Source organism: Hypanus sabinus, chromosome 18, assembly GCF_030144855.1.
Source record: "Hypanus sabinus isolate sHypSab1 chromosome 18, sHypSab1.hap1, whole genome shotgun sequence".
Lineage (NCBI taxonomy): Eukaryota > Metazoa > Chordata > Chondrichthyes > Myliobatiformes > Dasyatidae > Hypanus > Hypanus sabinus.
In genome coordinates, this window is record NC_082723.1 from 19,656,693 (window position 1) to 19,681,962 (window position 25,270).

General features: G+C 41.4%; 2 protein-coding genes across 10 annotated transcripts in view; one reads left to right on the forward strand and one right to left on the reverse strand.

Annotated features, from left to right (window-relative positions):
• Positions 1–3,533, reverse strand: part of ddx31 (DEAD (Asp-Glu-Ala-Asp) box polypeptide 31) — a 132,661-nt gene extending 129,128 nt beyond the window's left edge. For all 3 annotated transcript variants that reach the window (XM_059993795.1, XM_059993794.1, XM_059993796.1), the window contains exon 1: positions 3,215–3,533. In XM_059993795.1, coding sequence (XP_059849778.1) covers positions 3,215–3,316 — 102 coding nt within the window. In that variant the 5' untranslated portion in view covers positions 3,317–3,533. The remainder of the gene's footprint in view (positions 1–3,214) is intronic.
• gtf3c4 (general transcription factor IIIC, polypeptide 4) lies at positions 3,529–23,471 on the forward strand. 7 transcript variants are annotated; one of them, XR_009516460.1, is made up of 5 exons: positions 3,529–3,900; positions 6,802–8,595; positions 11,716–11,820; positions 14,427–14,603; positions 19,483–19,603. XR_009516460.1 is itself a non-coding variant. In XM_059993791.1 (5 exons), the coding sequence occupies exons 1-5, from the start codon at positions 3,631–3,633 to the stop codon at positions 22,375–22,377; spliced, it is 2,349 nt and encodes a 782-aa protein (XP_059849774.1). In that variant the 5' UTR covers positions 3,587–3,630; the 3' UTR covers positions 22,378–23,471. The 7 variants fall into 7 exon arrangements, 2 of the variants coding, with proteins under 2 accessions (XP_059849774.1, XP_059849776.1); XR_009516462.1 differs by having other exon boundaries at positions 14,431–14,603; XR_009516464.1 differs by having other exon boundaries at positions 6,802–8,488.
• Positions 23,472–25,270: the final 1,799 nt, after the last annotated feature.

The following is a 25,270-nucleotide window of genomic DNA, read 5'->3' on the forward strand; positions in this document are numbered from 1 at the left end:
GAATCTCATTTCCAGCTATTTTGGCTAATGACAGCTCATTCCACTTTCTCCATAAGGGTTTCACATTATATGAAACCAACTTGTTCTCTCTCTTTGTCAGGTATGAAATATCAACTGTTCCTGTTCCCATAGACACTGCCTGACCTGCTGAGTGCTACCAATATTTTCATTTTTGTTTCAGGTTCCCAGCAGCTACAGGTTTTTAATTTTCCCCTTTCACTTGTTTAAGGAGTTAAGTATGAATTGGCTTGTGCCCCAGATGAATGCAAACCTGAGTGATAAACCCAACAGATTTTTAATTCAGAAACTTTGGTCATCTTATCTAAAAAAACTTGCCAGCATTGGAGAGGGTTTGAGGAGGTACACGAGAATAATCCTGGGAATGATAGGGTTAACATTCCGTACGAGGAGCCTTTGATGGCTCTAGGCCTATATTTACTTGAGTTTAGAAGAATTAGGGGATCTTATTGAAACCTGTCAAATATTGAAAGTCCTAGATACAGTGGATATGAGAGAATGTTTCCGATAGTGGGAGGACCAGAGGAAACAACCACAGAATAGAAGGACGTCCCTTTAGAACAGAGATGAGAAAGGTCATTCCTCATACACAGTCATTGAGGACAACTAAAATTGAGGTTGATATGTTCTTGATTAGCAAGGATGACAAAGGCTAAGGGGAGAAGGCAAGAGAATGAGGTTGAGAGAGAAAATAAATCAGCCGTGATAGAATGGCGTAACATATTTAATAGGACAAATGGCCCAATTCTGCTCCTATGTTTTATGGTCTTAAACGTAGGCAACTGCAAATGCTGCAACCCAAAACAAAAATGCTAGAACTCAGCAGGTTGGACAGTATCTGCAGAAGGAAACAGATAGTTGACATTTCAGGAGAGATCCTCCATTGGGATTGAAAGAGTAGAGTGGAGTTAACTAATGTTGGTCCACCTTCCTATAACTCACCTCCCTTATTTGGTTCTATGCTGCACCTTCCCATTAAGTTTATTCAGCTGCAGCCCTTCGTTGCCTCCACCTATCCCCTCCCAGGCTCAGTGGCTGCTTCCATCCCTCCCTCCCCCACGACACCATCTGTCCGTCGTCCCTTCTCACCTATATCACTCCATTGTGTGGCAGCCCTTGCCCCATTCCTCTCCCTCACCTCTTAATACTAACCATATCCCCTCAATACTTTCAGTCCAGATGAGGGGTCCCAACCTGAACCAACGACCTTCCATCACCCTCCTCAGATGCTCTCCTGACCTGTTGAGTTCCTCTAGCAAGGAGCCTCTCTTCTATCCATCTGAGATAATTATCAGGAGCGCAGTGTACACAGCATCGTTGATGATCCCTCCATCAATCCCATGATTTCTTTCACTGGACAGGAGCTACCGCAGCACCAGGACAAGCACTGTTAGGATGGGAAACAACTTCTTCACGTAAGCAGTGAGACGACTGAACTCCCTGCCACCACACAGGTCTAATCATGTACTAAGTGCTGGTAGCATTACACTGTTTACTTTTTAAAATTTGCATCATAAATGTCAATCTTCTGGAATATACTTTATTTGTTAAGGTATTTGTGGTAATTTTATTTTATATGCCGTGTGTGAGTTACATGTACTGTGTTTTGCACCTTGGTACAGAGGAATGTTGTTTCATTTGGCTGTATACATGTGTATGGTTGAATGACAATAAACAAACTTGAACTTGAACGAACAGAATCAACAAACTCATTCGTAAGGCCAGTGATGTTGTTGGGGTGGAACTGGACTCTCTGACGGTGGAGTCTGAAAAGAGGATGCTGTCCAAGTTGCATGCCATCTTGGACAATGACTCCCATCCACTCCATAATGTACTGGTTAGGCACAGGAGTACATTCAGCCAGAGACTCATTCCACCGAGATGCAACACTGAGCGTCATAGGAAGTCATTCCTGCCTGTGGCCATCAAACTTTACAACCCCTCCCTCAGAGTGTCAGACTCCCTGAGCCAATAGGCTGGTCCTGGAGTTATTTCCACTGAGCATGATTAAGTTATTATTATTTAATTATTTATGGTTTTGTATTGCTATATTTCTTCACTATTCTTGGTTGGTGCAGCTGTAACAAAACCCAGTTTCCCTCGGGATCAATAAAGTCTGTCTGTCAGTCACTTTGTTTCTAAGGTGTTGCACAAAAACAACAGTTAAATAACTTTCCCTGTTAAGTTTCATGGGAGCATGGGAATTGGGTCCTGCTATGTTTAAAGAGAGCGCAGGTCTTCACAATGTTCTCACATAAGATTTTGTCTGTAGTTTGTACACTCACCAATGCATTACACCTTTGGTCTACCATCAGACATACAATTCCTTCACCTTCTTGGGTATCACCACAGTTTTCTGTTCAGATTTCTCTCCTGAGAGACAACCAGAATATTCTTTGTGCTCAGAAACATCTTCAGTTGTTCCACATTTCACTATGGAGTTTCTCTTACCTTTCAAACTCCATGACCTAGAGGACACCTCCATGAGCTACCATTATCACTGCTCTTGAGACACCTTATTCTCTAAATCCTTCACACCAAATCACTGTCTTGCAACACATTCAAGTGTCAATATTCCACACTCAGTGTCAATATACTGTCACAAATTATCGGCTGGAGGAAGTCAGCAATTCGAGCAGCACAAACTCGAGAAAATCCGCAAATGCTGGAAATCCAAGGCGACACACACACACACAATGCTGAAGGAACTCAGATCAGGCAGCATCTATGGAACGGAATAACAGCTGACGTTTGGTGTCAAGCAGCATCTGTGGTAGGGAAGGAGTCATAGTCAGCTCAGGTCAAGCCCTACATCAACGATTCCTTTACCCTAACAGATGCTGCTCGACCCACTGAGTTCTTCCAGCGGATTTTTGGTTGCTCTAGATCTCAATATCTGCAGTCTCCTGCGTCAACATTGGTTTCTAGGTGTTCCTGAGAACATAAGGAACCAAGGAAGGGCTACGAACATAACATTCCTTACTTAAGAAAACAATTCTAGCTAAAACAGCAATACCCGGTACAACGTTTCAAGCGCATACCACACGGTATAGTTCATTTTTTAAAGGGAATGTGACCTTTATCCTATCCAGTTACAGCCAGGTGGTAACGGTTACACGCTTTTGGCAATATACATTATTGATAGTGACTAAAACAATTTAGTAAATGAAAGTAGCAATTCACAGAGCTATCTTACCCTATTTTCTGTACTTTTGAAAGTCTTGCGCTGATGGTCCCTCTGATTCCTTTTGATGGAGGTGTTAGTGGTAATATTTATCATTAACCCTTCATCGGCCATGTCTGCAGGAGCTGCGCCGACTTGGGACAAACTCCAGGAACCTCGCCGGACTGAGCCCCCCTTAGGGGGAATTGGTCGGGAGAGCCGCAATAAGCCACCTGAACTCTTCAGACACAAAGATCTTAATTCAGCAACAAAACAAGTACTTAAACAGAAAGGGAACTGAGTCCTGTGGGACCTCCTGCCTGTTTCCACACGCACGTTTCGTCACGTTTCCCAGGCGATCTGCGTGGACGCCCGGCTCGGGGTCTTCTCGGAGCGGCGGGCACGAGGCGCTGGCGTCACTGCCGTCGGCGGAGCTGGGGCTGCTCAACATGGCGGCGGCGTCTGTGCTCTCGGCGAAGAAGAAGAACGGCACCGGCAGCCCGACCGTGCTGACGAGTAAGCGGGAGCCCAGCGTCAAGCTGCAGTACCCGGTGAGCGGCCCCGAGCCTCTGGGCTGGTCCGAGGACAATCGGCTCTCCATCACCACCGGTAAAAACATCTACGTGTTGGAGCAGATATGCGACATTCACAACAACGGGCTGGACATGGTGATCCACCGCACCTCGGTGCCTGCCCCCAGTCACAGCTGCTTCCTGAAGGTATCGCCTCGCCCCTCTCTGCATCCCTGCAGACCTATGAGTACCTAGTTCACCCTGAAAAAAACATTTATGATGAGGCACAAGAGACCGCATTCTCTCGAGTAACACGCAATCTGCTGGGGGATCTCGCTGTCGAGCAGCGTGGTGGTGCTGGGGAGCGTGGGAGGGAATAGGAATTGGACTTCAATTCGATTTCCCATTCCCATCTTGACATATCACCTTCACTCTGTCCGCAACAAAAGACAAGGTCTCCCGGTGGCCATCCATTTAAATTCGGCTTTCCGTTCTCGTTCCATCATGCCAATCCATGGCCTCCTTTTCTACCATGATGGGGACAAGTGCAGGTGTGAGGAGAAACAGATTCCATCTGGATAGCCTCCAACCTGATGGCAAGAGCAGCGATTTATTTAAGTTCTGGAAATCTCACTCCCCTCTGCCCTTCTCTCTTTTAACATTTCTTATTCTGGCCACCCTCTTCTCTTCTCCTTACCCTCCTCCCCTTTCTCCCATGGTCCACTTTTCAATCAGATTCCTCCTTCTTTGGTCCTTTGCCGTTAACAACCATCTCCTAGCTTCTTATGTCATCCCCCACCCACCTGCCTTTCCCCTCCAGTGTACCTAATATCTGCCAGCGTACTCCTTTCCCTCCTTCCACCTTATTTTGACTTCTGACCCTTTCCAGCCTCGATGAAAGGTCTGGGCCTGAAATGCTGACTGTTCATTCCCCTCCATAGGTGCTGTTTGACCTGCTGAATTCCTGCAGCATTTTGTGCGTTGCTCAAGCTCTGCAGAATCTCTTGGGTGTGTGGGGTTCGACCCAAAATGTCAACAGTTCCTTTCCTCTTTAAAAATATGCCCAACCCTCTGAGCTCCTCCAGTTTGTTGTGATGCTTTAGGCTTTAAAATAAAGTACTACTTTGGAGAGAAATTTGCATCCTGAATTGTTTTGAGGTAGGAAGTGCAGTGGCATGTGTGCACATAACAGCATCCCCCTACATCACAGAGTGGTTGAGCAGGAAATTTGGTTCCTCTCCAAGGGCAGGCACCTTGGAGAGCTCCCCTGATGTTCTTTAGGTTCTTGTCTGGGGATCGCATACACTCACCTGAGAAGTCAGATGCAGGTTTGGCTTACTGTCAGATTCTTAAGCAAGCATTTCAGCCAACATAAAGTTCTCTCTTTATTGCACTGAAATGTCAGTGTTTATTTTCAAATCTTATTTATTGAGATACACCGTTTGAGTTTGGAATCTGAGTATAATGTGAATTAAATGTAAGAACCCCATTACAACGCCTGAATCAAAGCATTGCTAAATATGTTACTTGCCATTTTACACAGTTTTTATACCTCTAAGTGCCTTGATAGGGCAATTGCATCTAATTTGGTTTTAATTGATAGATTTGTGTTGAAAGTCTATATATACAGGCAATGGGATTAAAGTTGTCAAAACTAATTTCATGGGGAAACCCTTGAACTGTAAATTAGGGACTTTGCTGTCATCAATCGAAACTAGATTGCATTACAGTGGATTCTGGTTATTTGGGACACATCTGGACTAGTATATTTTGGCCCAATTAAGTGGTTTCCCTAATTAGCCCGTTTCATGAAAATATTTAATATAGAGAAAACACAAACTACTAAGTAACAAATTATGTATTTAAATGAAATACAGAACAAATTACAAAACTATCAATGCTACTATAGTCCTATATAATCGTTGATGAAAAAGTTCATTCAGTGTACTCTGCCATTTTCTTTTGATTGACAGTAAATTAAAATCAATGCAGACTCCTAATGCAGATGATGGACTGTGTTCATACAATGCTTTTGATGATTGCATCCTCCAAGTCTTTATTTTCATCGTAGCATCCAAGATGGTTGTCGATACCTTCAAATTCTTCATGGTTCCGAACTTGTTGAAGTAGGGAATTTTAATTCCCAGTCGCTTCTCACTTGGAGTGCTTGAACAATTGTCTTGCTGCTTATTTCTTGCCAACTATAAGTAACAAAAATCTCTGCGTTTTCCCCACACAACTGAGACTATTTAAATACTGTTCACTCTAAGCACAGTGTAGTGTGTAACGGCCACTCAAGTGTACATGTCTGATGCTGGGTCAAAACTGTTCAGCACCAGTCTCCTGTCCCAATTAAGTGGCATCATGTCCCACGTAAACAAAAGGAAACCCAGCTAATTTTTTGATTATCTGATGGCCCAATTAACTAGAATCCACAGTACATCCTTACATCCATTTTCTTTAGATCTTCTCTTCACAATTACTTGGTACTTCCTTTGTAGTGTGCTACAGAATGATTTTCACCACTTTACTAGTGATATACACACTTCCTGTCTGAAAATTTCCCAGACATTTTCTCTACATTCAAAAATAGCGAGTTGGAAGAAATCGTAGCAAGTTGGGCCGTCTGGGGAAAGAAGAATACTCCTTGTTCCATGACTAATCTGCTGAGATTTTCAAGCATTTTCAGTTTTTTTCTGTTTCAGGATTTCCAATACCTTTAGTTTTTTTTTCTTTAACTTGGTTTTCTAGATGCCTAAGATGTTTCTAGCTATTTAATAGACTTCTAGACAGGTATATGGAGGAATTTAAGGTGGGGGGGTTATATGGGAGGCAGGGCTTAAGGGTCGGCACAACATTGTGGGCTGAAGGGCCTGTACTGTACTATTCTATGTTCTATGTTAGTGATGTAGAGGGAAACCCCTAATTTAGCACTTGTGTTCCTTTTGGGACTTTTCCACTTAACATCTGAAATAAATCTCTTGTTCAAAAGAATTATCTTTAACCAATAATTGGCAGCAGTTAAACACCCATTACTTAAAATTGAGTGAAAAATGTAACTTTATTTTCAACCACAAATGCTAATTTTTATATTTCCGGTGTTTTCAGGTTGGCTCTCAAGCAGAAGTAAGTGAATGCAAGGAGAAGTTCTTGAATAAAAGAGATCCAACACTAAGCCACTCACTAATGATGGACAGGATCTTTAACCCAGAGGGAGGTGCTTTGTCACCATTACGAGGTTTTAAATTTACCAGTTGGTCTCCCTTGGGTTGTGACCCTAATGGAAGGTGTTTATTGGCATCTTTGACACTGGATAATAGACTATCAATTCAGGTAAACGTGAATAGGCTGCAGTGGACACCAGCTTTAGATATTACTGAAGTGTACGGTGAGATGCTGTACGAGAACAAGTATGGAGACTTGGATGGGCAATTGAAGAATTTCTCGGAATTCCAAAGGAGACATTACATGCAAACTCCTGTCAGAATGGAGTGGTCCAGTATTTGCAATACCCAGCGTGTAAAAGCCAACAATGAGTGTGAAGATGTGGGGACTGTTTTGTTGGCTGTTCTACTTGAAAATGGGGATGTTGTTATCTGGCAGTTTTTGATCCCGTTTCACGGCAAAGATTCTATCATTGGATGCAGTACTATTGAATCGGGCATTAGTGACCCAAGTGTTCTGTCGTGGTGGGAATATGAGCACGGGAGTCGAAAAATGAGTGGCTTGATTGTTGGCAGCTCCAAAGGACCAGTTAAGATTCTGCCAGTCAACTTGAAAGCAGTGAAAGGCTACTTCACTCTCAGGCAGCCAGTGGTTCTTTGGCAAGAGATGGATCAGCTACCTGTGCACAATATTAAATGTATATCTCTCTCCCACCCATATCAGAAGTGCAGCTGCAGTTTGGTTGTAGCAGCTAGAGGAACGTATGTCTTCTGGTGTCTGCTGTTGATATCCAAAGCAGGACTGAACGTTCACAATTCTCACGTAACTGGCCTCCATACGCTTCCCATTGTATCACTGACCGCCAACAAACAAACTGGGAGTTTCTACACCTGCTCTGTCGATGGAACCATCCGAAAGTTGACACCTGTCTTCACAGATGTAGCAGTGAAGTTTGATCATGTTTTAATCAAATTGCCTGAGTCACTTGGATCAGTGAGGTTGCATGGCATCTGCCTGAGTCCTAATGATGCTTACTTAGCACTCGTGACAGCAGAAGGTATAAATAATGGCCTCCATCCAGCCAGCCGAACATACCAGGTGCAGTTTATTACGTTAAAAACTCCAGAGGAAGCAGCATCCAGGATTTTGGAGTCTTCTATCCACAATTTATTCAAACAAGTGGACTTGCTTGACCTTCTACGCTGGCGAATATTGATGGAGAAGCGCATTCCTCCAGAGCTCGATGAAGCTTTAGACCATAAACTCCAGACAAATCCATCTAGCTACCTCTGGCGGCTAAGACTTTTCCTCTTAAAGATCTTGTTTCAGACTTTACAGAAAACTCCAGCTGAAACACTTTGGAGACCAAATCACCATGAGTCAAAGATTCGGCACTGTGATAATTCTGCATCGTTAAACGAGAGTGGTCAGCAGCCTGACGGGGCAGAGGCAAGTACAAGAGAAGCTAACGTAGCTGGAAGTCGAGTAGAAAATTTGCCAGTGGACCCAAAAGTAGGCAAATCTGAAGAAGAGATTCACGAGAAGATTTCGAGAAAACTGAATGAGATTCAGAGTAGGATTGAAGAGGTGGAGCTTCACTTAACTCGTGAACACATGAAAAGAGTCCTAGGTGAAGTATACCTCCACACCTGGATTACTGAGAATACCAGTATCCCAACTAGGGGTATTTGTGACTTTTTGACCTCTGATCCTAGCTATGATGATAGGACAGCTAAGGTAGGGCTCACTTGAATAACTTTGATTTTTTTCCCCTTAATTCTCCCCTCACCCCAATTTCTGTGTACGTTAAATGTTACATGAAGTTAAAGATATGATGGCCACTCAGTTCATTGGTACTCTGTGGCCTGTGGTTCTCAAGTTACCTCACTAGTGGGAAAAATAAAAGCTAACTTTTATTCCTAACGGGTTGTCACAAAGGCTGCTGGATGCTATTCAAAGGACATCTGCATATACCTGCCGTGTTATTTGTACTTGTTAAGTATTAAAGTGCAACTCTTAGGTTTTAAATCTCTGCCATTATGTTTTGTGTTTATGGAATTGTACACCATGATATTTTAAAGTTTAAGAAACTGCAATGTAACAAGTAATTTTGACCAGAAGCGAATGTCCCCATTGGCTGCTGTTCAAATATGCCTGCATGCCAATGTAGATTGGGGCTGCTCTGAGAGTGGGATTAGTTACAGCATGAAATTAGCCAGAGATTGCCAATTTTGAGATTGAACTCCATTATAAGATCATAAGACATCAGAGCAGAATTAGGCAATTTGGCCTATTGAGTCTGCTCTGCCATTCAATCATAACTGATCCTCATTTCCCCTCTCCTCAGCCCTATTCCCCAGGCTTCTGCCTCATATCCTTTGATGCCTTGTCCAATCAAGAACCTAACAATCTCTGCCTTGGTACACCCACAGCTGTGCTAAAAAAAATTCCACAAATTCACCACCCTCTGTCTAAAGAAATTTCTCAGCATCTCTGTTTTAAATAGACACCCATCATCCTGAGGATATGCCCTCTTGTCCTAGATTTCCCCACCATGGGAAACATCCTTTCCACATCTACTCCGCCTAGGCCTTTTAATATTCGAAAGGTTTCACTGTGATTTCCCCCCCCCCATCCTTCTAAATTCCAGTGAGTACAGGTCCAGAGACATCAAACATTCCTCGTATGATAACCCTTTCATTCCCAAATCATCCTTGTGAACTGCCTCTGGACTCTCACTAATGCCAGCACATCTTTTCTTAGATGAGGAGCCCAAAACTGTTCACAATACTCAGGGTGCGGCCTCACCAGTGCCTTTTAAGCCTCAGCATCACATCCCTGCTCACGTATTCAAGACCTCTTGAAATAAATGTTAACATTGCATTTGCCTTCCTCATTATAATAATTATGAATATTAAGATAATACAGGATAAACAAGCAGGAACAATTTATTTAATAGATATAGCCATTTCAAACACACAAACTTACAGAAATCAATAAGTGAAAAATACCAGAAATATTCAGAATTAAAAGGAATTGAAAAACCACAGAACATGAACAGGGTATACATTGTCCTGATAATAATATCTACAACTTGTATCATCTCAAAGGCACTACATAATAGCATTAAGCAATTAGGGCTACACAGTAATATCTGTGTATATCTTCAGAGAGCTCCAACACTAAACATCCGAAAGTTCCTAGCAATTGTCAAATGAGTTTGCTTGGCTATGCCCGTACCTCAGGTTTTACCAGCTTGAGTTGAGGAAAAAATAAATACTACTAATAATAATATAATGCCTGTAAAGGAGGGCTCACTGCCATCTTGTGCATGGGTTCAAGGCTCATCTCCAGTTACCCGAACAGGATAATTCAGACCAACTTCAGTGTATTTGTTAGATTGATCTTGGAATAGGTTAAAAGGTCAGAACAACAACTGAAGGCTCAGTATTGTGCTGTAATTTATATACTATTTGTGAGATTGCTGCATTGTCTGAAATGCTAACTTTTAGGGATGATAAACATGTGGGTTTTCTTAGGTAGAATTGAAAGATCCCATTAAGGTTGTTGAATCAGGAAATTTACAGTGCAGGAGGAAGCCATTCAACCTATGGTGCCCATACCAGTCAGAGTTGCTAGCCTAATCCTGCCTTCCAACACCTAGTCTGCACAGCCCATCAAAGACATATTGGAGAAATGGACAGTTCCAGGGAGAATTGGGTCATGAATGTACTGTGCACACATTGCTAAGCCATGCTCGGTTCCGAGGAGCTTCCTAAAGGAGATGCACCCTTCTGGCACATTTCTTATATTGTAGCAGAAACCCCAGTTCAAAATCCTTATCGTTAAAAAGCAACTTTAGATTCTGTAAAGGATATTGAGTGGCATTATATAGTCTTTCTCCTTCAAATTGGCATTAGAAGATTACATGTAACTTCATCAGCATTGCTGACATCACAAGTGCCTGTTTTGTTCATACTGCTGTTTTCCTAGTTGTATCTCATTGTAATGACCATCAAATTAGTCTATTAAAAATTCCTTCAATTACTTTCAAGGATCCCACACATGCAGCACTTGGATCAATTATATGTGATTGACTTTAAAGACTTTTGTTCATTTAGTCTTGTGAATCTTTTGTAGCAATTAAATCCTCCAGGATTTATTTTTCTGGTGAAAATGTTAATGGTGAATTGCAATAATTTTAAATTTTGCCTGACACTTCTCTCTTGAAGTCTTGATCCGTGAACAACTTTTATCACTTCCATATACCCGGCAGGTCAGGCAGCACCTGTGGAGAAGACTAAATAATCAAATTTTCATGCTGAGACCCTTGATTTTTGACTATACTTCTCCGTAGATGCTGCCTGAGCTGTTGAGTTTCCCCAGCATTTAATGTGTATAACTCTGGATTTCCAGCATTGGCAGAATCTTTTGTTTATCACTTTCAAATGTATGTTAGGGATGCCTCTGAAAATCTAGCAATATTAGCAAGTTTGTAATCTGAAGCCCTTTATCCTTAATGCGAATGAGTTCAGCTCCTTGGAAGTAACTAAAACTTCAGCAGAGAGTTAAAGGTAGATGGTGGTTGAGAATGAGCTCAGATGAAAGAAGATGTGAGAGGCTAGAGGCACTGGGTATTTGGTGTTTAAATTGTGTGAAGAAAGCGCTTTATTCAATAGGGTGGAGCGCATGAGCCACATCTGCCCTTGGAGTGGCAAGTTGCCCAGGCTCACCGGTCCCCCAGCCACACTTGCGTAGAAATCGCAGAAGTAAATGATTACATTTAAATTAATTATTATATACATATGTTAGTTCAGAAGAAATAAGTTACCTGAAACTTGCCTATCTTCCTCGCAGCCATTCTTCTCCATTAAAATGAATGGAGCCGTTGAACCTATGCCAGGTTAACCTGTTGCACATTCAGCACCCTGATTTCCCAGTCCATCTGCTGGAAAACTGCAGGTAGGTGGCGCTCCTTTGCTGAAATCCATAGAGTCCAATGTCAGAGTGCAATCAGAATCACACTGGGGAGGGTCTGTCAAGAAGTTTGCACAAGTGATCCTCAGAATGATTTGAATTCTCATTTTCACCCTTAAACTTTGAACACTGTCGATTTAATTAAAATGATAGAAATTAAGGCTTTTTCAAATCCATGAAATAATTTAATGACACAATAAGACATAGGATCAGAATTAGGCCATTCAGCCCATCGAGCCTGCTTTTATGTTATCATGGCTGATTTATTCTCTCTTGTCTTGTCCCCATGACCTTTGATGCTTTTATCAACCTCCACATTAAATATATCAATGAATGCCACAGATTCACCACACTCTGGCTAAAGAAATTCCTCTTCATATCCTTTCTAAAGGGTCATCCTTCTATCCTGAGGCTGTGCCCTCTGGCCCTAGACTCCCCCACTATTGGAGACATCGTCTCCATTTTCACTCTGGCTGGGCCTTACAATATCCAATAGGTTTTAGTGAGATTCTCTCTTTCTCTCCCCCCTCCCCCCACCATTCTTCTAAACTCTAGTAGGGTAAAATGCTCCTCATACCTTAACCCTTTCATTCCTGGGATCATTCTTGTGACCACTGAACCCTCTTGAATGCCAGCACATCCTTCCTTGGATAAGGGGCCCTAGACTACTCGCAGTACTCCAAATGCATTCTGACTAATGCCTTATTTGTCAGGAATTACAGGTGCCAGTTGCAGAATGTGCTTTTGATCCTTCCAGAGATGTTGAATAGTTGCCAAAGATGTTATGTTGGTAGAGAGTTGAATGTGAATGGAGAAGTCACTCTGTTCTGAGCACTCCAGCAAAGAATGGACATTCAAAGTCAAAGCATGTGCTCTCATTTCTTTGGCTTCCAACATATGTCATATATGCACAGCAGTCTGCCAGTTTTTGAAAATAGGGCTCTTTCCTTGCACCAGAAAATTAAATAATTCTTTTTTTTTTAATTTCTAACTGAGCCTAAAAAAAGTGCCTCTCTTACATGGGCTGAAGTCATCAAATCCATTCCATCTTTACTCAATCTCTTGTGCTGAGGCAGCCTTAAAGTTCTACTCTGTGATGTCACTAAAGAGCCAGGATACCACACAGTATTCAAGAAATAGTCAATCTGACCAGAACACTTGAATTTGATCACCATTGTGTTTTGACTTTACCTGCCATTCTGCATTCTGCTATTTTATTTCACACTACTGCAGAAATTCCCTTTGTTTCGCCCTTTGCTGTCCACTACCTCTTAACTAATTTAAGAAACTAATACAGGCCCTTTGAGGGACCAACAAGTTCTCCATTGCTGGTATTTTGCCCTACATGTGAATCTTATGACATTTCACACAATTATAAAGTTTACTTAATAGCAATAGGTTTTATTATCTCAGTAAAGTAGCTTCACTCTCTGTATAATAGGTTAGACATCATTAATTATATAGATCCGAGTCTATAATGTATATTTGATTTCATCAATACCATTAAATAGATAGTTTTAGTCAAGCAGAAAATGCCATTTATTCAAGACTGTGATTGTAAGTAACTAAAGCTTTATTACATTTGCTGAAGTATAAATTTATAGATTTCCTTGTCACTAGTGTAGAAGTACTCTGTGTATTGATATATATTTTGCCTTCGGTATGTGAAGTGAGTATGGATGTTTAACTATTCTCTCGCCCCTCTTCTTTGTAATCCATTATGCAGGTTTGAATTTTGCTCTTTTTTTTGCCCACCGACACTGGTTGTTTCTTTTGGGCTGTCCTTTGTGATTGCTGCTGCTTTAGTTTGTGGATTTGAGGTGGCTAATGAGGCCAATGTTGGAGCTGTAGACTCTTCCAAAGATGGGACAGGCGGTGACCGATGGGATCAGTGATGTGCTGTTTATTGAGCCCCCTGTGTCAAATTGCCTACTGCCTAATAAGTCTACAATCTCACTGGCTCTCTACTCGGCTTTGCAGCACCTAGACAAGAGAAAAACATATGACAAAGTTCAAAATACTTTTATTATCAAAGTATGTAAACGTTATTCAATCTTGAAATTTGTCTCCTAACAGGCAATGAAACAAAGAACCCCCAAAAAAACTCATTTAAAAAAGATCATCAAATGCTCAAAGTGCAGAGAGAAAAAAAACAAACAGTTCAAGTAGTAAAAACAAGCAAATAGTGTGCTGAGCTAAAACCCACAAAGAGAATCTGTCCACAGACCCTTAGTTTCATACTGAACTAACTCGTCCCTCACCTTGGACTCTCACATCCTGACCTTTTCAATCTGGCCCGGCGCCTATATTGTCATCGAAATATTGAGTTAATTTGCTGTGACATGCTCTAGTGCCTGGACCATTCTGCCTCGGTGCAGCCTGTACCCAACATTTCCGGTTCTGCCTGGTGCTTAAATTGATCGAACCTTGGATTTCCTCGCTCTTGGCGACAGGCCTGCTGCCTCATCTTGCCTTGGTTCTGCCACGTCGAATTGCCTCTGAGGCCAAAGGGAAGTTACAGACTATTGTTTACCAGAAAATGGTTGATGAACTAACTAACTAGTTGTTTTCCTTGTTTCATTTGCCACCAGCCAGAAGTCACTGAGATTAATCGGTGTCATCTCAAACTGGAACGAGGTTGATCTTTATCGATTGCCGCTCTCTGCGTTCAACATAATCTCCCACTCGCTACTAGTCAACAAGTTTCAAATCTGGGCTCCTGTATCTCCCACTGCAACTGGATCCTCAACCACAGACAAAATGGATTGGTAATAACGTCTCCTCCTCGCTGACCATCAGTACAGGGGCACCTCAGGGTTGCATGCTTAGCCAACTGCTCTGCTCTGTTTACACTGATGTCTGTGTGGCTAGGCACAGCTCAAACACCATCTATAAGTTTGTGAATTACACCACTGCTTTTGGCAGAATCTCAGGTGCCAACAAGGGGTCATAGAGGTGAGAGGTAGATGGGCTGGTTGAATAGTGTCTCAAAAACCTCACACTCAGCGTCACAAGACCAAAGGATTGACTACGGAATTCAGAAAGGGAAAGTCAGGAGAGCACATACATGAGGGTTCAGTGATGGAAAGAGTGAGCCAAGTTCAAAGTCCATTTATTATCGAAGTATATAACCTTGAGATTCATCTTGCAGCCAGCCACAAACCAAGAAACACCATAGAGCCGTTTAAGGAAAAACCACACACAACAAAACCATCAAACGTGTGGAAAAAGATAAATGGTGCAGATGTTTGTCGTACACGTTTTTCTTATGATCGCAAGACCCTGTTGGACATTAGTAATAAAAAAAATGCTGTAACTTTGGTTCAGTACTGCGACCGAAAGCAGAGGAGTTGCATGGACATGGACTAGGCTCTCATAGCGCGGTTTCGCCTGTTACAGCCTCACAGGGAAGGCAGCACCGGAAACGGTGTGGGAAGTGCAGCAAGTGTACTGGAATCTGTGCTAGCTTAAAAGGCTAATCTGTGCAGCCGGACTCTCAGGTCTGTACTGCTTCTCAGTGTCACTCCGCTGGAAAACAAATTGCCTTTGTCTGGAGCTGACCCAGCACAAGATGAGAAGTTGCTGCAACCTTACTCTTCTAGAAAAATGGCTCTAGGACAACATCTTATGTACCATCAATCTTCAGGCCATGTCACTCAGGGACTTGTGCTAATATTAGTTTGTGCTGTGTGGTAACTATACGTGCTAAATGTGACAATCAGCTGCTCTTATCTGGTTTGGGAGCAGCAGAGCATCAGACTGGAAATCCCTTTCAAGGACTGTGAGAGTGGCCAAGAGGATCATAGTGGCCTCGCCACCATCTATCAAGGACAGTTATCAGAAGTGCTGTATACATAAAGCCTTTAGTATTATCAAGGATCCCACCCATCCATCCAGCATCCTTTTTGCCATTCTACCATCAGGCAGGAGACTCCGATGCATAAAGAGAACAGTCAGGGTGGGAAACAGCTTCTTCCTTCAGGCAATTAAGCTTCTGAACTCCCTGCCACATCGCATTCGAAGTGTCACTGGATAACTTGTACTGTATCCTACGTTATTTAATTTATGCAGTTCGCTTTGTTTATCTATGTGTAGTTCATTTGAAGAGTTAATTTGTGCTTTACACCCAGGTCCAGAGAAGCATTGTCTCATTTGACGACATACATAAATGACAATAAGCTTTGACTTGATAACATGATATATACATGTTATCCTAGCTCCAGAGGAACAATGTTTCATTCAACTATATAGTGTTTATGGTTGAATGACAGTAAACTTGAACTTAAGGAGTGCTCCTTTCCCACTGCCGTCAGATTTCTGAATTGCACATAAACACGGCCTATTATTTTTGCACTATTTATCTTTGTGACATAGTTTTTTTTATGTTTTGTGCTGTACTGCTGTCACTAAACAATAAACTTCACATTTGTCAATGCCAATAATCCTGATTCTGGTGTATGATCCTGAGATTCCCAATGCTGCTTTTCCACTTTAAGCATCCATGGTCCAAAGGCTGCTAGAAGTCGACGGGGATATTGTTCTTCAGGGAAACTTGAGCACAGCCTTGAATATTTTTCTCTGTCTGCTTTGTAACCTCTTCCCATAGCAGGTCTTGGTATACTATGTCTGTCTTGGGAGTCTGATGTCAGGCATTTGAATGATGTTGGCTACCCAACATAACTGAGATTAGCAAGGGTGTAAATGCTGGGGTGTTAGCCTAGGGAAGGATATTGGTGGTGGTTCTGCTTTGAGGAAAACCACCTTCCCTAGGCTAACCAGTGAATTTAAGACTATTTTGTAGAAACTATAAATGCTGCTGACATTTTTTCAAATTGCAGTGGTATTGTCTACAAAATCCTCTAAATTCTGTGGGGAATTTTACCATCGTTTTGCGGGACATGTCACTCAGGGACTGTATGTTTGCATGTTGGCTTGAATGTGCTGTGTATATTTTGCACCTTGGTCCTGGAGGAATGCTGTTGTGTGGTTGAATGACTTGAACTTGAACAATACCCTGATGTCAAAATCACCCTAAACCTCAATTCTTGAGTTGCAGTTTGTACGCTGACACATGCATTGATGTGCGTTCAGAGGCTGTGTTCCAGGACATTGTTGACTTATTCAATGAGTGTATGAGATGTTGGCCATGGCACTTGACAAGACTGAGATCCTCTGCCTACACCTGCTCTTAGATAAATGTTCACAGAAGATCAAGGGAAATGTGGATCCCATACCACAAGAGCCATTTCTTGGCGAAGACTGAAGCAGATGATGAAACTCGCCACTACCTTTAATGTGCCATTACAGCCAGTGGAGAAAGCGGGTTTTTGAAGATCAAGCCCTCTTCATGGTGTACTGGGCAGAAATGACCTGTTTTGCTGTATATGTCTCTCAGATCTTGAGGCATTGTTTCACTGTGAGGAGCATCATGAATGCAAGTTCAAAGTAAATTTGTTACCAAAGTATGTATTTGTCACCGTGTACCACTCTTGAGGTTCATTTTCTTGCTGGCATTCACAGTAGAACAGAGAAATACAGTAGAATCAATGAAAAACTACACTCCAAAGACTGACAAACAGCAAAATAAATAGATAATTAATACTGAGAATGTGAGATAGTGAGTCCATAGGATGTGGAATCATTTCAGAGTTGAGGTGTGTGAAGTTCAGGAGTCTGAATTGGAGGGGCAGTAACTGTTCCTGAACCTGTTGCTGTGGGATCTAAGGCTCCTGTATTGCCTCCCTGATGGCAGCAGTGAGAGGAGAACATGACCCAGATGGTGGATGTCCTTGATGATGGTGCTGTTTTCTTGTGGCGGTGCTCCTTGAAGATGTGCTGGGTGGTGGGGATGGCTTTGCCTTGTGATGGACTGAGCTGTGTCCGCTACTTTTTGTAGGCTTTGCCATTCTCAGGCATCGATGGTTCCATGCAAATACATTAATTATAGAACAGCATAACCTGTTGATGTGCAATAGGAATCCCTTCTGGTCTAAACTGAATACCCCATAGCATCTGTTATGCTTGAGGTGTACTGGAAAACCCTGAGATGTACTCTGATGCTCACTAGCTGGTTAATTGTATAGCAAAAACACCAAGAGGTAACATTGCATTTCATTTTCAAAATAACAAACAAATACTTGGTCCCATATTACCTTTGTTTCTAGGTAACATTTAATTTAATAAAAAAAAGATTCCTGCATATCGACTTATAGCTTGTAGATCTATGCACTACTTTCTGTTTAAACTTGCCTGCTCAAGTGCTTCTGTTCTTTTGACTTCTTTGCTGTTCATGATTGGCCAATTGGTTTGTCCTCAAAACTGGCAACCACATCATGTGGTTTTTCCCTTATTTCCAATGAATATGAATTGCACTGAGGTGATTGGCTTCCTTTTTCCGTACTAGTCATAGTGTTATTGCCTTCTAAACTTGTGCAGGTTCATCTCATTTAAAGCATGCTACTTGCTTAATCATTTTTAAGGTGGCAAAATAGAAATAGTGTCCTCTACAAAACTTTGCCATTGGTATAGAGTCAAGTATTCACTTTTGCCCATTCTCTTCCCACGACATGCTGGTGTTGGTTCTATTTTATATACGCTGTGGCCACTTTATTAGTTACCTCCTCTAACTAATAACATGGTATTGAGTGTGTGTCCGTGGTCTGCTGCTGTAATCCATCCACTTCAAGATTCAACATATTATGTGGTCAGCAATGTTCTTCTGCTCAGCACTGTTGTAACACATGGTTATTTGAGTTACTGTTGCCTTCCTGTTAGCTTGAACCAGTCTGGCCATTTTCATCTGATCACTCTCATTAACAAAGCTTTTTCCCACACAAAACTGCTGCAAACTGGATGAATTTTCTTTTTTGCCCCATTCTCTGTAAACTCTAGAGGCTGTTGTGTGTGGAAAATCCCAGGAGATCAGCAGTTTCTGAGAAACTCAAACCACCCCATCTGGCACCAACAATCATTCCATGGTCAAAGTCACTCAGATCACATTTTTTCCTCATTTTGGTGTTTGCACAACTGAACCTTTTAAGCATGTCTGCATGCTTTTATGTATTGAGTTACTGCCACTTGATTGGCCAATTAGATATAATTTGCATAGATTTGCATTAAAGAGCAGGTGTACAGGAGTACCTAATAAAGTGGTCACTGAGTGTGTGTAATTTTCTGACTTTATAATGCTTTGAAATCACCTTTGTATTTCCATTTAACTGTAAAGTGATTGATTCCCAGAATTATTTTAAACTTGAACTCTTTAGCAAGGAGGGGAAAAAATTGTGAATTGAAAGGTTGCTGAGGGTGAAGTGAGTTCATGATGGAATCCTCTCCTGGTTGTGTAGGAGACTGCAACATAATATCTTAATTCTGATAAAAGTGGCAATTATCTATTTACTCTGTTTCTCCCTCCATGGATACCTCTTAATCTCCTAAGTGTTTCAAGTATTTGTTTTTGATTTCAGATCTGCAGGATTTGCAGTACTTTGCATAAAAATCACATAGGGTTTGTTTGCTTACATTAATTTATTGCTGCTGATATGTGAAGTAATCTAAACAAAATTAAATGTTAAACTATAAAGGATTACATTCTTGATAAGCTGGTTGTTTGACCTCTCTCCCTCTTTGTTTTCCTGTTGGACGTAGGTTTTGATTTCTCACAATTTGAAGAAACTGACCAAACAGACGTTTCCAGAGCACTGTTCCCTCTGTAAAGAGGTTCTACCATTCACGGATCGGCGCAAGGCTCTCTGCTCCAATGGACACGTTTGGCACAGGTAATCATTGCCATGGCCAGGCGTTTGATGCATGATGTGCATTCTATAAGGGGGGAATAACAGGTCATGAACCTTATGTGTAAGTTGCATATGAATTTAAGATAAAAATTCATACAGATAAATAATTTGTTATTCCTACAACTTGGTGCAAAGATGTTGCTGATAGCAGCTTTGATTTTGTAATCAAACACCTTAAGTTTCTCTACGTTTTCCTCTCTGAAAATAATTTAGGTTTAGATCTTGCAATGGCTTTTGCACCAGATATTTCTTTTATTTGAAAATATCAGCAACGACTGGTATAAATTGTACATCTAGTTAGTAAAGTAGCCAAAGGCAGAACATTGTAAGTGTTGTATGTAAAAGTAAAGTATAGTCCTACTTGCTGTTTCTTGCAGATGTGTTTTGACATACCATGCTTGCCAGAGCCTGACCTATCGCAGATGTCTACTGCAAGACAGCATTGCTCGACAACAGCTACCCTCAGGTGAGCTACCTGTAAAATTCAAGCCAACCCATTGTAATCATCTATTTTCTGTAATTTCATATTAGAGGTGGGTTTAAATATTCTGTTGATAAGTATCAGTCCTTAATTGCAACAGATTGCATCTTCAGAATGTATTAATAAATGATGTGGCAATTGTGTGTGTGTGTATGTATTCTGGTGACAATGGGATTGTACTCTACAGTTAAGTAACCTACAAAATTATACAACCACTTTTAATTCAAATGATCATCAGTGTAAACTCTTAAGCTAGATTCAGAGAATTTGCTGTTGGTTTAAAAATTTGCAGCTTGTTTAATTGTAAGGTCTGGGATAGCTGAGGGAATAAGGCCTTCATCATGCAGTGCATGATTGAACCATGGATGTACAGGGATAACTTAAAGCACAAGGTCCATGATTTCAGTCCCCATGGTTACGCATATGGTCCAATGGTTAGCTTTAGGCTTATGTGACAAACATTGCTGAAGTTGCTAATATTGAGCCCTTTACATCAACCAATTGTTGTGCAGACATCCTTCAGTGAGTAACCGATGCTTGGGTCACTCCAATTTCTTGAACTTTAAGGAACCCAATTGTTCTTTTGGACACATTGTTCCAAAAACTTCTTTCTGTCGCGAGAAAGAGGTATACATGCAAATATAATGATTGTTCGACCTGACAATACAGTTCACACTAAGGTTTGACAAGTTTGATCACTTTGCATCGTGCCTCTCATGCTACAATTAATGCAGTATGTTAATACTTGACAGCTGATTTGCCAGCTGATGCTACAAATAATACCAAAAGGACTAACAATAAATTTGTTTATAGTTTCTTTTAAGATGAAGAATTTTGGTCTTCCAGCCATTGTGCAGATAATGCAGCTGCCTGTCTGGTGTCAGTAACAAAAGAGATCCGGCAGAACACAAAATGCTGCAGGAGCTCACCAGGTCAGGCAGCATCTATAGAAATGAATAAACAGTCGAAGCTTTAAGCTAGGAGATGATGGGTGAGTAAGGTAATGGCTGGAGAAGAAGGAATTACTAGGACAAAGGAGTAGACCACAAGAGAAAAGGAATGAGGAAGGGCACCAGGGGAGGTGATAAGCAGATGAGGAGAGGATGTAAGTGGCCAGAGTGGGGAACAGAATAAGAGGGAAAAGTGAAGGAAATTTTTACCAGCGGGAGAAATCGATGTTTATGCCATAAGGTTGGCGGCTACTCATATGAGATATGAGGTGTTGCTCCTCCACCCTGAGATTGGCTTCATTGTGTCAAAAGGGAAGGCCATTGACTGGCATGTCAGCATGGGATTGGGGCTAGGAATTAAAATGATTGGCCACCAGGAAATTCTGCTCTTGGCAGATGGAGCAGAGGTGCTTGACAAAGTGGTCCCTCAGTCTACATCAGGTCACTTTGGGAGCACCCGATACAGTAGACAGGTTCATAGGTGAAGTGTTGCCTCACCTTTTCAGGACTGTTTGGGTCTTGAATGGAGGTCAATAAAATGCTGGAGGAACTCAGCAGATCAGGCAACCTCTGTGAAAATGCACACAAAAAGCTGGATACTGTTGTATGTGTTGTCTGACGTCCATTCTATTTCAGTACTCCGTGCAGAACTGAAGCACAGATTCGCTGTTGGTCTGTCAAGTTAGATTATATGCTCCAGTCTGTTGAAGGGTTAGTGCACACAATCCTTGTGTCCACAAGAGTGATTGCTAGAATTCCTGTTCCTATTTAGTTAGCAGATAGGATGCACTTTGCCACGGCTTTCTCTTTTCAAGGTAAACTTAATTCAAGCATTTAAAGGCCACCATGAATTTTTACCTCGTTAATGCAGTTCTACACCTCTCCATACATTTTTTTAAAAAAAGCAAACTGCAGGTTCTGGTGCAATTTATGATATGTAAATAAAGCATTGATGCAGGGTTATGATATTTATTTTTCAATCATTCTTGAGATCCTGGCTGTAAACGGAAGGCATTTTCTTCAACTGAACTTCCCAGATCAGTTTTGTGCATGCATTTTACAAGCTATATGTAATCGTTTTAGCAATGTGTATAATTTGCAGGATGAACTTTGCCATTTTTTTAATGTTCCTCAGTAAGCAGAGTCTTACCAAAACATTTTATTTTTCATTGAAGGTCTTTGATTTCATACATATAGACATATCTGTATTGTTATTTTAATTGACCTGTTTTAAATGTTTCTTATTCTAGATCCTGACTGGATAAAGCGTTTGCTTCAGAATCCTTGTACATACTGTGACTCTCCACTCTTCTGACAAGGTTTCGCATTAGTGGACAAAGGGAGATCAGAGCACAAAATTGTGTCTTAAATTCAGCATTGAAAAGATGATGCTTAAAATATTTACCCTGCTCTCAGGGGAGTATTGGCGTATCGATAGTACCCTTCTCTACTATCAACAGGCACTCAGAGATGCAGCTTTATGTTCTTTGGGGCACTAAAGGCAAAAGTGGAGGATTCTTGGCGGTCTTCCACTGACAAGTTAACGAATTTCAGGGTTACTGGCGAAGGACACAGCTTTTCTCATCAATTTGCATTATTCTTCAGGAGGAGAAAATGAATGTAACTTTTTGCTACGTTCAGAGAAAATGCAGTAGATTGGGACAAAGTCAAGCACGATTCTGTACATGAGGAATATATGTGAGGTAAAATTGAATGGGTCAAGTTCTTGCCTGTTTGGATCATTCAATGAATTGAAATGACTGAGGTAACCTCTTCTGGAAAAAACAACACTCGCTTGCTTTTGCATTAGCAGGAACTGGACGCTAAAGCTATCTTCGGGAACAATACCATAAGGAAGTTTTTTATATACCATTTGAGGTTTTGAGTAAAATTATGATGCTTGTTGGGAATTGTGCTCAATCCAAGGTTGCAAGTTCCGGTATAAATCTCCTAACTTAAGAAATGGCCTTGGAACTGTAATTGAGGGTGGGGTGGGATGGTATGGCGAGGGCTTTTGTCAGCAATGGTAAGATTGTCAGGCTTGGAACTGTAATTAACGATGGGATGGGGTGGGACGGCGTGGTGAGGGGTATGTGCTAGACTCTGACAGGTAGCAGTGGTAAAATGAGCCTAAGTTTGAAGGTTAGGCTGAGGGAAATAAAACACAACACACTATTTGCCTTCAGAGGATCTGCATCTGACATGACGCCAATTGATCACAAGCTTGGAAGAATCCATTAGACATTTTCATCCATCTTCAATTAATGTATGTTTTCATATTTTAATTTTTTTTGTTTCATGACCCTTATGCATTGTGTACATTTGTGAACACAATTTAAGACTTGGTAAACTACTTTTTGTACAATAATTGTTTTCTCAATAAATCTGTTACTGTTTGGATAAAATGTATCAACTTGTAAAATTCATTTACTTAAAGCTATGGCTGAAGCACCTGGGTGATAATATAGCTATGTTTCATGATGTCAAACTTGATGCCACATATCTTGAAGAAATATGGCCCTTGCACAGGCTTTTTTTTTTGGAAGGTTAAAGGGATTGATGGGTATTACTTTCGTGGATAATTTTTCCCCTTTAGCTCTTCATATAAATAGGTCCATGGATTTCTGAAGCCAATACCTTGGACATTAGCACCTGACATTTCTCACTTGTTACTCATTCTGTTCTAATGTTGGCCTGTTTCAAGTTCAAATTCAAATGTATTTTCATCTGATTGTGTATAAACGAAACAATGTTCCAACAGATTTCGGTGCACTCCCAACACATATATCAGACCCAGCATGTAAAATAAAATATTACTTTAAATAAGTTAATAAAATATAATCCAAGATGTGTATTTCACAGCACAGGCAAACAGTAAACAGCTCACTGCCTTAAAGAAGAGACCTCGGTGGTGACAGGGTATTCATTAGTCTCAGAGTTTGATGTCAGAAGCTGTTACCCAGTCTGGTAATTTTAGTCCTGATGCTCCTGTACCTCCTACCTGACAGTAGTGGGTTGAGGAGATTGTGGGATGGGTGGTGGGGATCTTCAAGAATGCTTCAGGCCCTTTATATACAACACTTCCAGAACATGTCATAAATAGGGACGAGGGAGACCTTGGTGATCCTCTCGGCAGTTTTTACGATCCTCTGCTGGATCTTGTGCTCCAATACCTTGCAGCTTCCGTACCTCACCATGATGCTGCCAGACAGGACATGCTCGATGGTGTTCTTGTAGAAAGATGCCAGAATGGTGATGGGAAGCCTTGCACATCTCAATCTCCACAGCAAGTGTGGATGCTGCTGTACCTTTTTGACTTGAGAGGTGGTGTTTGGGTCTGGGTTAGATTGTCTATCAAGGGTAGACCAAGGAACTTTGTGCTCTTTACTCTCTCCATGGCAGTGCCATTGAGAGTGATTCACCTGTGCCTTTCTGAAGTCCACAGTTATCTCTTTAGTCTTGTCCATGTTGAGGCTCCAGTTGTATTCACAGCATTTAACAAGCCTCTTCACCCCCTCTACCCCATCTCCGTACACCGACTCATCATTATTGCCGATATATAACAATTGTCATATCATCAATGAAATTGATGATGCAGTTTGAGTTGTATCTGGCATTGCAGTCTAAATAGACTAGAAGGCATGGAGCAGAATTAGGCCATTTGGCCCATCAAGTTACTCTGCCATTCAATCACGGCTGATCCTTTTTCTCTCCCCAGTCCCCAGCATTCTCCCCGTAACTTTTGATGCTGTCTCCAATCAAGATCCTATCAATCTCTGCTTTAAGTACACCCAACGACCTGGCCTCCACAGCTGCCTGTGGTAACAAATTTAACAAATTAACCACCCTCTGGCTAAAGAAATTTCTTTGCATCTCTTTTTTAAATGGGTACACCTCTATCCAGAGGCTGTGTCCTCTTGTCCTAGATTCCCCCACCTTGGGAAACATCCTTTATACATCTACTCTGTCTAGGCCTTTCAACATTCAAAAGGTTTCAGTAAGGACCTTGCCCCTCATCCTTCTAAATTCCAATGAGTACAAGCCCTTGTCATCAAGCCTTCCTCATATGATAGCCTTTTCATTCCCAGAATCATCCTTGTGAACATGTTCTGAACTGTCTCCAATGCCAACACATCTTTTCTTAGACAATGAGCCTAAAACTGTTCACAATATTCGAGGTGAGGCCTCACCAATACCTGGGCATCACA

Excerpts from the sequence above, each read along its gene's own strand:
- gtf3c4 (XM_059993791.1), top strand. The coding sequence starts at position 3,631 with ATGGCGGCGGCGTCTGTGCTCTCGGCGAAGAAGAAGAACGGCACCGGC. Across the intron at positions 19,614-20,008 it reads AATGGACACGTTTGGCACAG|ATGTGTTTTGACATACCATG; the intron begins GTAATCATTGCC and ends TGTTTCTTGCAG. Across the intron at positions 20,098-22,312 it reads TCGACAACAGCTACCCTCAG|ATCCTGACTGGATAAAGCGT; the intron begins GTGAGCTACCTG and ends TTCTTATTCTAG.